Raw genomic sequence first — 14,867 nt, forward strand, 5'->3', positions numbered from 1 at the left:
CGCTAATATTCTTGAAACGATGCCGGGGAAGACGGGGAAAGAGATTGTTTTGGTAGCCTAAATACAATGTTCCTCTTATCTGTGATAATCTGTGAAATAAGCATGTGCCACGTTTCAACTCCACGCCTCAAAGAATCGGAAATGGAGAATCGATGAGAGCCCGAACCAAAAGGAGGAATCAGAATTCGATTCAGAATTGTTAAGATCAAGACGATGCCCAACCCTAGTAGTGAGGTCACCGCAGTGATGCAGCAGGGGGCCGACAAACAAAGATGCAGAGGTAGAGCAGCACTTATCCAGCACCATCTTTGAATTTACCTGCTTTGTAAAACGAAGGTTATTGGCTGCAATCTGCCGTCTCTCCAGGACCCTGAGGCGGGTGGGGAAGATTGTAGCCGACCCCTCTCACCCCAGACACAAACTGTCTGAACCCCTCCCCTCTGGCAGGAGGCTGCCGTCCATCAGGACCAAAACCTCACCACAAGTGTTACCCCAAAGTTTTTTTTTTCTTTTTTTTTGTATCCACCTTAAACATCTCTTAATACATTGCCTACCATCTTGTGAGTTTTGTATTTTCAACATTCTCGCCATAAGGAGTTTAATGAATGCCTGAGTGACTGACATATCCGGTTCAATCTACTATCCAGTACCATGGGCTGGTTAAAAAAACTCATTGTTCATTGAGTGGTCATACATTTGGGCAAGTATAGTCCAGGACTAGGGGTGTAACGGATCACAAAACTCACGGATCGGATCACAGTTTTGAGTCACACATCAATTTTCAATTTTTGGATCAGCACAAAAAAAGGGGGAATTTAAATGATTTATTAAAAATGTAATAACCTTAACTTTCAACAATAATTACTTCTCTCCCCAGTAAGTTGCGGTTAAACGACAAAAAACGATGAGAAAAGGGTATTTTACAGTAACTTTGAGTGCACCACGAGGTTGACAACAGCAGTGACCAATGCTAGTTTGTGTCTGTTAGCTCATAGCTTTAGCGGCAGAATGTTGTAGGTCCCGCTGTTGGAATCCTCTACAGTGAAATACAGACACACTTTATACCGTTTAGCTGTCAGCGTTTTAACTGTGTTTAATCCAGCTACTAGCTAACGGTAGGCAAGTGTAACGTTAGTGTTCACTAGCGTGACATGCAGCGATGCTTCTGTTGCCTGTAACATCTGTTTCGGATCATCAGAGAGCATCGAAGACATTTAAGTGGCACCGAAATGAGGCTCCGAAATCCGCGTTAGATACCGCTCGTTAAGGAACCGGTGCCATATAAGCACATTTAACAATTTTGTTGCCTGATTCTTTTCACGACAACCCTTAATAGAGATTTATCAGCCTACTTTAAAGATGCAGTAGGTAAGACTTATAAAACTAACTTTCTGTCATATTTGCTGAAACTGACCCCATGTTCCAGTAGAACTACATGAAGCAGGTCATTAAAAGAAATCCAGCTTCTCTGGTACCACCTACAGCCTGTAGTGCGATTTGCAAAAATCCACAGCTCCCTGTTCAGATGCACCAATCATGGCCGGGGGGGGGGGGGGGCTGTCTAACTGCGTGTTAATCACTGCTACTGCACACACATTCATTCTCCCTTGTGGGGGGAGGGGCTTAGGAGACTGGGACTGAGAAGTTGTTGATGTTCAAATTCTTTGGCTAAATCCTGGATCTTCACAATCCTACCTACAGCACCTTTAAGTAACAGCGGCAGTAAAAATGCATTTCACACACACTATTGGTATACACACTATGGTTAAACTTTGCAACGGTTCACATGTAGTCCGAACCTTGAGTGTTGCGCTGTCCGGACCACGCATCAACTATGGTCCGTTACACCACTATCCAGGACATATGGCTTTTTTAAATAATGAAATGTTCTCCCAATGAGTAGGGCTGTTACAAATCCATGTTGAGGCAATCAACTGAAAAACTGATAAGATAAGATAAACCTTTATTGTCCTTGCACAGAGACCCATACAATGAAATTGTGAGTGCCACAACTGAAGGTGCATTAGAGATAAAAATAAGATCGACAGCTGCGTGTGTTTGCATGTGATTGAAAGAGCCCAGCATCAGAGTTACAGTATCTAACAGTGGACTTCCTGTTTGTGCTCAGTGGTGCGTCCAGCTGCTCAGGGCGGCTCCTCCTCCTCCTCCTCCTCCTCCTGTGTGAAGAGTAAAACGGTGAAAGCAGAGGAGAGCCCAGACAGCAGCCCCAGCACCTCTGAAAACCCCCTGAAAGCGCCAGCTACGCTGCAAGTTTCCCTCCCTCCCCCGCTGAAATCCTCCCTGCCTACCCCCCTGTCTGTGACCCCGGCACCCGGCCCCAGCTCAGCACCGACCCCGCTCCTCGCTCCGCCCAGCTCCACACAGCAGGAGCACACAACCACAGGTGACAGCAGAAAACCGAGCGTAACAAATGTTCTTGATTAAAAACATTTTTTTTAATGTGAGAATGAGCAGCGTTTAGCTAAACACGTGTAAGTAAGCACATCATTTAAATTTGACAGTTTATTGCAGAGGTGTGTGATCGACTTGAGTCATGAATCTGATGACATGGCTCAACTCGATTTGTCTCAGGACATGCACTGGTGGTAACAGGAAGTATGGTTTAATGCAACAGTAGTCTCGCATTGCCAGACCTTCCAGAGTGATCAAGTGGGTACACATCTGATATTAACCCCTAGCTTGACTTTGCGCCGGAATTGTCCTTTGAGTGCTGTGCCCTGTATAGTAGGCATGGGCTGGTATGAGATTCTGACGGTATGATAACCTCCAGCAAAAATATCACGGTTTCACGGTATTACGGTATTACAAGTACAGCTTTAAAATGTATTATTTTTGAAATGTCTGGGTAAAAAACAACTTTTTTTTCCCATTGAAACACACTGCACACTGGCAGGGAGATGGATTTCTAAACTGCACTTACCGCAGGAATGGTATGACGGAAAATGTTAGTAGTTTTAAAACCATAACTTTTTTCAAACCGCAGTATACCTTGAAACCGGTAACCGGCCCATGCCTACTGTGTAGTCTGTGAAGCATATCCGTTTTTTGTTGATCCCAACTTAGTTGAAGGTGAGGAGTCCCCCATGGAGAACATGTGTGCGGAGTCCAGGGTGGAGGAGAGAGAGACGGGGCCCGAGGAGGAGAAGGAGAAAGAGGGAGAGGAGAAGAGAGAACGGACGAGGAGTCGCTCCTCCTCCACCTCCTCAGAGGATTACATCATCATCCTCCCTGACTGCTTTGACACCAGTCGGCCACTGGGGGAGTCCATGTACAGGTACGGGACTGTCGTCTGGGCAGAACAGCACCCGGCGCCGCTCACGTTCAGTTCAGACAATGGAAATCTGTGGTGACTGCAAACAATGGTTACATGTACAATAAACAGGCAACAATAAATGATACAAAAACATCAATGATTAGACGTATTTTTAAGAATAGGGCTGTATTCGACACTGCCTACTGCACTCAATTTCCATTTAGTTACGGCCAGCATTTCAATTTATGTTCACAATAGATTGTGGCCCTGCCTAGTTGTGCGCCATTACGCGACACTCAAAGCAGAATTTGGCAGCTTTACCCACTGTGAGACTCAGAAATTCCCCCAGAAGCAGAGTTTTCATGTTCAAGGAACTTTTTTTTTTGCTGACTTTTTTAGGACTTTTTGGCGACACAAATGTCAAAAAGCGACAAAAACGTCTGAGAAAGCAATAAAAAAAATGTCAGAAATGGATGTCAAAGAAAGCGACATGCAGTAATACAGTCAAAGATATTTTCCTTTTTCAATGAAATAAAAAGCATGTCAATAACCTGTCTGGCCTGGATGTGATTCTCTTTTTTCCAGTGTGGCCCTTAGTGAAACTGAGTCATATGGAGCATTTAAACTCTGTAAAGGCGGATAACCACCAAGGTTCCCGTTATTTAAGCAAACGGTTCATCAACGGGTAAAATAAAGCCTCGGGACGTGTCTCCTGAGAGAGCTCCAGCTCACAGCGGGGCCTTTGAGTCGGACGCTAGCTAGCGACTTGGGCAGCCACTAGCTGGTGTCGCGTCTGCTTGTGCTGAGCTTCTCAACTCTGAAATGTTTGTGGTACGCCATACATTTTCATAAAACTGTCCATATTCAAAATCCATACATTGATTTCTCGCTTAAAAAAAATCTCAGAAGTGAATTCAATGTTGAAACAGCAGACGAAAATAGTAAAAAAGTTTCCAGTTGTTGGTTACAGTTGTTCCAGCGCATTTGCATTGTGGGATACAGTAAGCGAGGTAGTCTGGTCCGATGCATGCTGGAGATTTTATTCTGAATCAGTACGACATCCGGGTATTTTTGGTATATTTTTGCTTTTGTTTACATACTGCATACTACATGCTACATTTTGGCCAAATCAGTACGTACCGCTAGTATAGTAGGCTGTTTCCAAAACGGCCTAGGTAAAAAACCTCTAAGACCTTTTCACAGATGTAAACATAAACATTCTAAATGGACCCACGTTGATTTCCTGTTGCAGTATATGTGAATGGCATCAACTGACAGGAAGTTAACAAGGGGCCAGGTTGTTGCCTAGCAATGGAATTCCATTGAAAAGGTCTATAGCAACAGTTGTCACATTCCCTTTAACTCCCAATTCCTTGTCCCATTGCAGCTCTGCTTTGTCCCAGCCCGGGGACATCCCAGCCAAGACCCCCACAGACCCAGAAACCCCATCTCCCGACCACCCGGGCACTTCCCCCTCAGAGGGGGAGCTGGGTGAGGCAGATGAAGCCACGGCGGCTTCGGGGATGGGGGTGTCGGGCGCCAGCAGCGCCAACGACATGCTTTGTACGTCTCAGACGCTGGACGATGAGCCGTTGACTCCTGAAGTGGTGGCACCGCCCACCGTCACACCAAGGTCAGTGTGGAGGATGGGATACAAGCACAGCAGCAATGTACTGCAGGCCTTTATGTCAAACAGGCTAACACTGAAGACCATGCCGTTACTTCTAATTCCCTCTTATTTCATAAGTATGTATCCATCCTATTATAATAACAAGCCTCCTTGTTCTCTGATCCGCTCCCATTTTAATTTGCTGTTAAGCAAACACATTACTACTTCCGTTTTTACCTGTTGTCTTGATAAATTAAGTACATATGTACATGTCCACAGCACTCATTTGATCAGTATGACAACAGAGTCATGTCATATTAGCTTTGGACCCAATCACACTCAGAAAGTTCCTTTGATAATCACGAAATTTGGTTGCAGCATTGCTCTCATCTTGAGGAATGGTGCCTCTGCAAAATAGACTCTGCAAGGAAGTAGTTTTGGTGGAACATTTGCACATTGCAACAGAAAACTCCACATACACTATTAAATGAAGTTAACTGTTGACACAATACAATAACGTGAGCTATTTAAATTAGCTGGATACATAGTTAAACCTCATTGGCTCATACCAGTGTATGGCCGTGAGTACTTTGGTCAGAGCAATCCCACCAGTCGGTCCCAGTTAGAGAGGAAAAACCGTAAACATATACTTTGTAAATCTTTACAATCATTCTCCGAAAGATCCAAGCAGGCTGGCCTTGTTGCACCATCCAAATTTTCTTCAAAAAAAACAAAAACATTTTTTTTAGCGTGTAGCTCGCTAGCTCGAAGTTTGCGGTTGTTTCCAAAACGAACGGAGTTTGAGAACAGCAACACACAGAGAGAGGAAGGGGAGGGGCTTTATCCTGGGAAGGTACTTCCGTTGATCCACACTAGGGGTGCACAGTGTTTGTCCAACTGGTTGTAAATGCTTGAAACATGCCTTGCTCTTGATGTCGTGCAGTCCAGGGAGCAGTGGAGAACCAGATGTTGACCCTGATGCTGCCGAGGAGGGAGCAGAGGGCTCTGAGCTGTACCAAACTGAGGATGGTAAGCACATCGATGTATCACTGCCAGTGAAATAACAAGACTAGGGCCCTTTCACACCTACCTCCTTTTATCCGGACTTTCTGACTTTTCAGTTTGATCTGAACCCAAATTACAGGTGTGAGACCTCCCCCGGACCAAACAGCCGAACCTTTGTCTGACGATAAGAGGTGGTCTTGGTCAAGATCAAATTGAACCATGCTTAGGGTCGTCGTAGTGTGTAGATCTTCTTTAGGGTAGTTTGGACTTTCGGACCAACTACAGGAAGTTCTGCCATCGTCAGAACCGTAAAAAGAAGAAAAAAAAACAACGCAATAAAAACAAAATGAGGAGCACAAGGGGAGAGGAGACCAAATGTTTAATAGAAATTTTGGCCCGATGACTTAATAAAGAGTCCGTTGGAAAGAAATTCACAAAGATTTTACACTTTTCAGTTCTTTTCCGAGAGGACGGGGGAGCAGTGCTACCTGAAGACCAAGACACTGCTGCAGAAGCAGCAGTACACAAAAATGCTACTGGTAGTAATGCCATAATAGTATTGTTAAATGGGCAACTAAATTAATCTGTCCATTAATTTTTCTCCCTATATTCAAACGGTGATAGAAGGCTACCCGCCAAGTTGACAACACGCCAACATCAGACGCACGCACGTCTACAAACCAAACAATGGCAAGTATAGGCAAACGCACGTAGGTGATGGCGACAGGACGTAGGTATGTCATGTATAGTTATTTATTGCGCTCGCATCATTGCAATGTGAAACCAAAACTAACCGGATCAAATGTATAAAATCTAGCAAAAACTCTCGAACACTTCTTCCTATACATGCTGATACTGACTGCATGTGTCATAGATGTTGAGACATACAGATGTGAATGAATGTATGTTTTATTTTTGAAACTGGATAGATGTATGATGGAGTCGGAGATAATGCGATGTGATGCTATATAACCCATTCTGCCTCCTTTTTCTTGTACTAAACAACTATTTGTATATTTTGTATTTATTTGTTTCTGTTACTGTATTTGTTGTTTATTCCTTATTTTGTTTGTGTGTGTATGCACCAATCACCAAGGCAAATTCCACATATATGCAACTTACTGTGGCAATAAACTCCTTTCTGATTCTGATGTTGTGTTGTCCCTCAGCCTCCGGTCCTGAACAAACTCAGACAGATGATACTGAAGCTACTGAAGACACAGAGGATGACAACCCGGAGGACCCCAGGTCTAACACACTCATTCAAAGTCAAACCAGCATATATAGAAGAGTATCAGCAGTTTATATAAAGGACACATAATGTTCTGCTGGCTGCATCAAGCCCCCTAGCTTACTAAAACCTGTCTCAAGTAAAACGTGTGCTGCATAAAGACCTGCTCATTCCAGAAAATGGTACGGCACGAGATTTAGTTCCAAAAGCTTGATGGTGGTTACTATTGTAGCTGGTGAGCTAACCACTAACTGCTAGCTAGCTAGCTAGCTAGCTGGAAAACGCTAGTGCTAGTCTGTCACAAAAGCTCCAGAGCTTCTGACTGTTACTGTTACACACACACACACACACACACACACACACACACACACACACACACACACACCACACACCACACACACCCCCCTTGGCATTTCTCCGTTTTGTACATCATTTGATTCAAGATTTTTATCTGAGCTGGCACGCTTGCTAACTGCTTGCCAACTGTCAGTTAGCAAGCTCATTAGCACTGTTGCTAATGAGACATTCACACAATTTTTTTATGTAAATTTTTTAAGTATTTGTAACATTGACTCTTTTCTCTCAGCTGTCTGCAAATCATTCTTCTTCTGAGGAGCATTAGTTCATAGGAGGTTACTAAAAAGAGGAAGCTAACACAGCTAATCATCTGTGTTAGCTTAAAAGGTCTGCACTGTCAGGGTGTCATTAAATGGTGTAAATGCACGTGTCAAAGTTCAACCAAAGTTAAGCTTGATGCCAAAACATTTGCAGAAATTCAGCTTTTATAATTCAATACATCGTTATTTCTGTAGTATCATAAATGACGTTATTGTTCTCTTGTCCCCGTCGGAGAACGCTTGTTGATGATTTGAATGTGCCGTTGGCCAATCAAGAATTGAGTTGGTGCTTGATGCTTTTGACTTTTTTTTTTTTTTTTTTACATTTGACGGGTTTTTTTAATGGCTTTTTCAGAAGGGTTTTCACAGTTCTTTTCGACGCTTTTGACGATTTAAAAAAAAAAAAAATGTTGACTTACTTTGATATTTTTGTAAAGATTTTTGATGCTTTTTGACCATTTTTTCCCTCCTGACGCTTTTGATGTTTTTTTCCGGGGAAAAAAACAACAATTTGTATAGGGTTCCAGTAAAAATGGCCTTGGGGCAAGAAGAAGTTTTTTCACTTCACCCGACCGTATGTAAAAAACCTTAACGTTGAACCCTGAAGTGTAACTTATTTTTTGTCCCTTCTCAGGCACCCAGGCATCACCAGCGGCCTGGTGAAAGGAGCTCTGTCAGTAGCTGCTTCCGCCTACAAGGCTCTGTTCACAGGACAAGGCCCCACACAGGTCAGCTAGCACTTTATATCTACATCTTACGTCATTCCTCATGCTGTTAAGTAGTTCACGCTCCTCTTAAAGTACTAAAACTAGGGCTGTCCTAATCAAGTTTTTTTTTGTTCCAAAATCCTTTAATATTCGATATCTGCCATTACCAAGGCCAATCCAATTTTCCCTATACAATATTTTCCTCCTTCTGTAAATTATGGATAACTGTGCTCATGGCATCTAACAAAAATGTCTCCAGGGTGACATTTACATATTTTTGGAGCACTTTGGTGCACATAACTCTGTCTCGAAAACGAGTGGCTGGGCTTGCTGGAGTATAAACTTTCCCACATTCAATAGAGCAGGACAGAGCTGCCTAATGTCTGATAAAATAGCATACAGGACGGGCTTTCGGCACTACACAGTTAGGGTTGGGTGTCGTTTTGATTTTAACAGTTCTGATTCCAATCCTGATTCTTTCTTTCCATTTCCGGTTCTTTTCGCTTCTTGATTCCGATTCATCGATGGGTGGAGTTGAAACGAGTCACATGCTTATTTCACAGATAAGAGGAACATTTATTTTTTTGGATTCAATTGTGATTTACAGTTTTACCGCTTGTTCAATGTAAAATAAAGCCACGCGTCAGAGCGCCGCTTACTGTGCTCCACGGCTGCAACACAACAAGCACCTGGAAGTACCATTGTCATTATGGAAACCCAAACTTGCGCGTGTTACATTTGGAACCTATGATCGGATTTGATACCAAAAGTTCCAAACGATTCCCAAACAATTCCAATTAAAAAAAGGATTCCATTGGGATCGTAATGTTTGAAACGATTCCCAGTTGGAACTGCTTCTCGATGCCCAATCCTATACACTACACTACACAGTGGATATGTTAGTGGTAAACAGGGTTTCTTTCGCATAACCTTTTATATTTGTGGTTTAGAAGAGGTTAAAAGAACAGACCACCATCTTCGTATACATAGTATCTCTGTAACTACAGCCACACAGCTCCAACGTGTGGAGAAATCCATAGCCAGGCCTGCCTGATTGGACAGGCGCTGTTCAGGGGAGGGGTTTAGCGAATGGTCATTTGTTAACTTGGTCTGGTCAAATGTTGCCGGGACATTTGGTTTTATAAAATCAGTAGCAGGTATCATGGACTGATTAGATGTCGTTTCTATGCAGCCTCCAGTGGACGCGTCCACTCAGGACACCATGATGGCCGTGCTGGTGGAGATGGGTTTTGGGGATCGGCCGCTGAACCAGCGGCTGCTGAAGAAATACAACTACAACCTGCTGGACGTGGTCAACGAGCTGGTTCAGATGACTGACAATGACTGGTACTCCACACGCTACTGATGAGAGAGAAAGACAGAGAGAGAGAGAGAGAGGAAGACGAGCAGGAAGCGGAGAAAAGAAGAGAGAAGGAGATGAAACAAGAAATCATGGATGAAGAGAGGAGGAAAGACCGGAGGAGAGAAATTCTTTTCTGCTCATCTACCATTCGGCCATCTCTCCTCTGATTTGTCCAGTTGGTTGGAGATCAATCTTCTATATGACCATATAAGGAGACATTCCAGCAAATTCTTTGGGTAATTGTACTAGAGCATCCAACACCCACTGTCTGTAGTATTATCAGCTTAGGTCTTGATAGTGGCAGGGCAGCTGCTTTGCATAGGAATTTAAGAGAGATGAAGAAAGAGACATGTTCTTAAAATCTCTAAGGAGCTATGTGTAGCATTTCCCAAAATTAGGACTACATCAAAATAATCATGGTTTTGATTTTTTTGCCATAGAAATGCTACACATAGCACATTCCTGCTTTGCCCCTTTACTTGAGACATGGATGACGGTCGACCTTTCTCTTAAAGAGTAAGATCCTTTTTTTTTTTAAACATAAAAACCTGCGCGAAATTGCGTTCGCTAAAGCCACCAGACTCCATGTAAATAAACAGTAATTTTATAACTATAAAAACTATGAAAAGCCGTTTTGGGTCGTCTTTCCACTTTTCCAACCATCACAACTCTAGTTTGGTTTGAAATGAACACATAGTTTACCGATTTACATGTGAAAATACGTTGGTTCTATACACGCTAAAAGTATTGTTTTTTTAAATGGAGTCTGGTGGGTTTAGCGCTAGTGACTTCAGAGCTGTTTCTGGTTAAACAAAAAGTTCTCAAAGAGCTTTCAAAAAGGTCTATCTCTGTAGGGATCCTTTCTATAATGTTGTCAGACACTTAGAATATTAATCTGTCTGTCAGCGGCAAAATGAGCACTTTTAGTGGACCAAATTGACGATGCACATTTGCCCCATAGGGTTACATTGCAGCCCGGTCTGTGGCTGCCAGTTACAGCGTTTGTGCTTAATTCTGGACCCGTTTCAAAGATTGTTGTTCCTATCAGTCACTTACACACAAACACATAGGACAAATAGGGTCCAGGTTTAAATAACTGTAGTTAGCCTTGAAGAACCTTATTTCTACTGATAGATACACGTGCTGACGCCAACACGAACATACTGCGCAGGCGTCATCACTTGGGCTTCAACACCAGTCAACAGACGTTACTGCAGTGTTTATGTTTTACATGCACTCTCGGTTGCCGATGTTAATAATTTCTCCCCAGTTTTGGATCATATTGCATCTGGAACATGTCCAGTTGTGTAGTTTGTGGATTAGAGTCCTTTATTGGCGATTTATCACGGTATAAAGTCTTCGGCTGCAATGAGGGACGGGAAGCCCAAGTGTTGACGCCTGCGCTCGTGTGCTGACGTGTATCGTGTGTGTGATCTACTGCAGCATCTCTACCGTTTGTCATCATTTAAATGGGTCCAGTGCTGGTGATGCAGGATGACATCACCAGAACTGTCCAATGAATGAGTTACGTGTCAGTCCAAATTACTTCATGTTGGTTCATTTGTAACAACGGACCACAAATAAAACACAACAATGTTGTTGTTGTTTTTGTTGTTGGGTCCGAACTAAATATACCAAATTACAGGTATTAAAGAAACCTTAGATGATCCACTTAACAATTTATTTGAAGGGTACTGAGGTTAAAGATGTTGAAAATGCAGACTTTCCTGATATTTTGTTCACTGTAATTCTCTTCCTTTAACATCAGAGAGACAAATGACTGCTTAAAGTGACTGTACGTAGTCGAGTCAGATGGGGGTACGTTTAATGACTTCAAATAGGATTCAGTTAAGTTGAATCCCCTCAGCAAAGATTACATGTATGTGTTCATATCATTTTGCGTCATCTGTGCTTCTTCAAAGTGGTCGGGCGCGAGGGCTGATACTCCTCAAGGATGTGGACTTCTTTCACAGCGCATAAAGAGTATGTACAGTAACGGTAAGGTCTTTCCAAACTTAAACTGGAATCAAAAAAGTGTGTAACAATGTGAAAACGTGTTTGTTTTTTTCCCCTTCACAAATGTATGACTATATATATATATATATGCGGAACCTCCTAGTTGGAAGCAATGACTATCAGTTGACTTCATTAGTTTAAGTTAAGATTGTTTAAGCTGCTTTTGCTTTGAATGCTTGAAGACTTTGGTGATGATGTTGTATTTTTAGGCTTATTGTGTGGTGGTTGAATTTGCTCTGCTGTGTGTGTGTGTGTGTGTGTGTGTGTGTGTGTGTGTGTGTTAGTGTTTCCTTTTGTAAAAAAAACAAAACAAATGTTACCAGGTTTATCGGTTTAATTGTCTTTATTTTATTTTATTTTTTACCAATGAGTGGACTTGAAGGATTTGGGGTTGGAGTTGAAAACATAATTTAATAAAACAGCACTTCTTGTAGGATTATGATTAGCTTTGTGTATGTAATATAGGGGCGTGCAAAAAAATCGATTCACATTCGATTTCATTATTTATTTTTTTATTGTATGTCTACTGCAATCACATGGGAAAAGTAACTACATTTACATACTGTGAATCGTTTGTTTTTGTTTTTTTAAATCGAGAATCGTTTTTGAAGCGAAAATCGATTTTGAATCGAATCTTGAGCCTGAAAATCGATATCGAATCGTGACATTTTCTGAATCGTGCACCCCTAATGTAATACATACAGTAAATCAGTAGTCCAACAAAACCTTCAGTACAGATATGCGAATTCTGCGTTTGTTATTTTGGCCGGGTCAAATAAGTCAAATAAAAATCACAGTCTTTAGTAATCCATAGAAACAAATTCTAAAATTAAGTTAAAAGGGATAGTTTTAGAAAAATGCTCATTCACTTTCCTGGCCAAAGTTAGATGAGAAGAAGGGACAATGAATTGCCCCCAAAATTATGATAAATAGTATATAAAAAAAAAATGTTCTTGTGACTGAAACATATTATGGGCTGGTTTTTTTTGTTTGGTTGTTTTGGAGATGTCCCTATGAGTTCATCTCCTGCTGCCTATACACAGTTCCTGAGCTAAACTCCTATCTGCCAGGGTTAACCTAAGCGTCACATCATGTATCCCAGAGTTTCTTGTACATTTTGCATCATATTCACTCACCTAAATTGCGCCACCGTCCCTTTAAAAGACATCCAGTGTTCTCCCATAGGTAGTTATTGAAACCCCGCTACACATGTCTAATGCAAACTCCTGCGTGGTGAAATGTAACCGGGCTGAAATGTGCACTCGATGAAGGTGAAGAGTTTCACATACTGTACCGTATGTCATTTGGCTTTATATTAACGTGAATGTGTTCCACGAGGGACGGTCAGGTGTAATATTTTCATATTGGGGTGTGAATACAAGTGATGTATTTATGGCGGAAGAGAAAAGCTGGAGAGTTTGAGTTTTTTTTTTTCTGTGTTGCACTTTATGAACATGGTTATGATGTACAAATGTGTCTCCAATTAAAGTCATCACACTAATGAGGGATTTCTGGTTCGTTATTTACCAGCCGTGTGTGTGTGTGTGTGTGTGTGCGTGTGGAGTCACAAACCTTTACAGGTGTGTAGTTGAGATCAAAATAAAGGCAGAGGGTCTAAATACTAGCACCATGGAGAACAGTGAACACACAACAGGCGACACCGTCGCACAACCCTGCATCTGATCAACTCTGGGTCTGTGAATGCCGCCTAACCAGGGCTCGACTGGTGTAAAATATCAGCCCTGGACTTTTGAGACCCAGACTAGCCCACCACAATCAGCCAGACACCACCCGTCCTTCCACTCCCCTTTAACACATGTACGTACATACCAGCCCCTAATACACACACTTGATAGTGATCCATGCCTGAGCCTAACAGCCCAGGACCCTAACATGGGGAGGGCTCTTAAGAAGCCTGGAATTAAAAGTTTGTTTTTGTCTGCAGTTTTTAAAATTAATCTTATTAGTGTCGGTGAATGAGTGGTATAAACAGTTCATTACTGATTATTCCAATAACCACTAAAGATGCGTGTGTTTATTTGTTGATGTAGACATTTTTGAGAATGGATGTATTAAAAGTGGAAAGGGGCCACTCAGATTTGTATACACAGGGCCCAGAAATTGATGCTACGCCTCTGGGAGCACTGCTGTCATCTCACCACTTGTATGGGTTGTGGTCTAGTTAAAAAAAAAAAAAAAAAAAAAAAAAAAATGCTGAATAACAGCTGAGCTAAACTTCCAAAAATAGCAGTGATGTTACCGGAAATAAGATGAGGATTTGTATTTCGAAATAAAAGTGGAAGGACATATTGTAATGTCCTGTTACCACAGCCTGTAAGACTTAAACATGGGCTCAAAGATTTTTATTTTGATCAAGCAAATCTATCAAAGAAAAGATCAACAAAAAGTCAGCTGAAAATAGGCACTTCTTGTTCCTTCACTGAGCCAAAACAGACACAAGTGCCAATATATTTTAATAGATTTATAAAGATCAAGCAGAAAATCCAGAGGGATATTTTAAGGGCAGAATGAAACCTAAACAAACATCAGCTGGCACCTGCTGCAGAATAATGCTATTGAAGATGTATGAGATGTATTAAAATAAGTTTCAGCAGTACTAGAGGAATTATTCAAATCCTTTACTTAAAAAGTAAAAGTCCTGCGATGATAATGCAATGGTATAATATGGAAAATGTACTTAAAGTATAAAAAGCAGTACTCAATGCAGAAAAATGTCTAAAGTCAATATTCTGACATTTTTTCTCAGAAGTCTGAGTTTTTTTTTTTTTTGTTTTGTTTTTTAAGTAAAACAATTCTCAGAATTCTGACTTTCTCTCAGAATTCAAATACATTTTGTGTCCCTAATCCTCTTGCGTACTCAACGGCGGTGGAAGAAACAAGGAAACGTTTTTGCATGAAAAATTATCAAAACAGTGGCCAATAAATTCTTTTGTCAATCGGCTGATTAATTAACTAATCATTTTAGCTGTACTTGTACTGTTGGTTAGTTTAAAACATCATATTTTATAAGCTCTTAACTTTTAA

General features: G+C 41.6%; 1 protein-coding gene across 5 annotated transcripts in view; it reads left to right on the plus strand.

The window, feature by feature from the left end:
- nbr1b (NBR1 autophagy cargo receptor b) overlaps window positions 1–9,904 on the plus strand; it is a 36,770-nt gene extending 26,866 nt beyond the window's left edge. For 2 of the 5 annotated variants that reach the window (XM_035995040.1, XM_035995056.1), the window contains 6 exons: window positions 3,085–3,295; window positions 4,662–4,907; window positions 5,827–5,912; window positions 7,058–7,136; window positions 8,371–8,464; window positions 9,636–9,904. In XM_035995040.1, coding sequence (XP_035850933.1) covers window positions 3,085–3,295; window positions 4,662–4,907; window positions 5,827–5,912; window positions 7,058–7,136; window positions 8,371–8,464; window positions 9,636–9,809 — 890 coding nt within the window. In that variant the 3' untranslated portion in view covers window positions 9,810–9,904. Of the gene's footprint in view, window positions 1–2,128; window positions 2,405–3,084; window positions 3,296–4,661; window positions 4,908–5,826; window positions 5,913–6,512; window positions 6,579–7,057; window positions 7,137–8,370; window positions 8,465–9,635 lie in introns of those variants that run through there. The other 3 variants (XR_004895822.1, XM_035995037.1, XR_004895823.1) reach the window with 3 other exon arrangements.
- Window positions 9,905–14,867: the final 4,963 nt, after the last annotated feature.

The sequence above is a fragment of the Sander lucioperca genome, chromosome 2, assembly GCF_008315115.2.
Source record: "Sander lucioperca isolate FBNREF2018 chromosome 2, SLUC_FBN_1.2, whole genome shotgun sequence".
In the NCBI taxonomy this organism is placed as follows: domain Eukaryota; kingdom Metazoa; phylum Chordata; class Actinopteri; order Perciformes; family Percidae; genus Sander; species Sander lucioperca.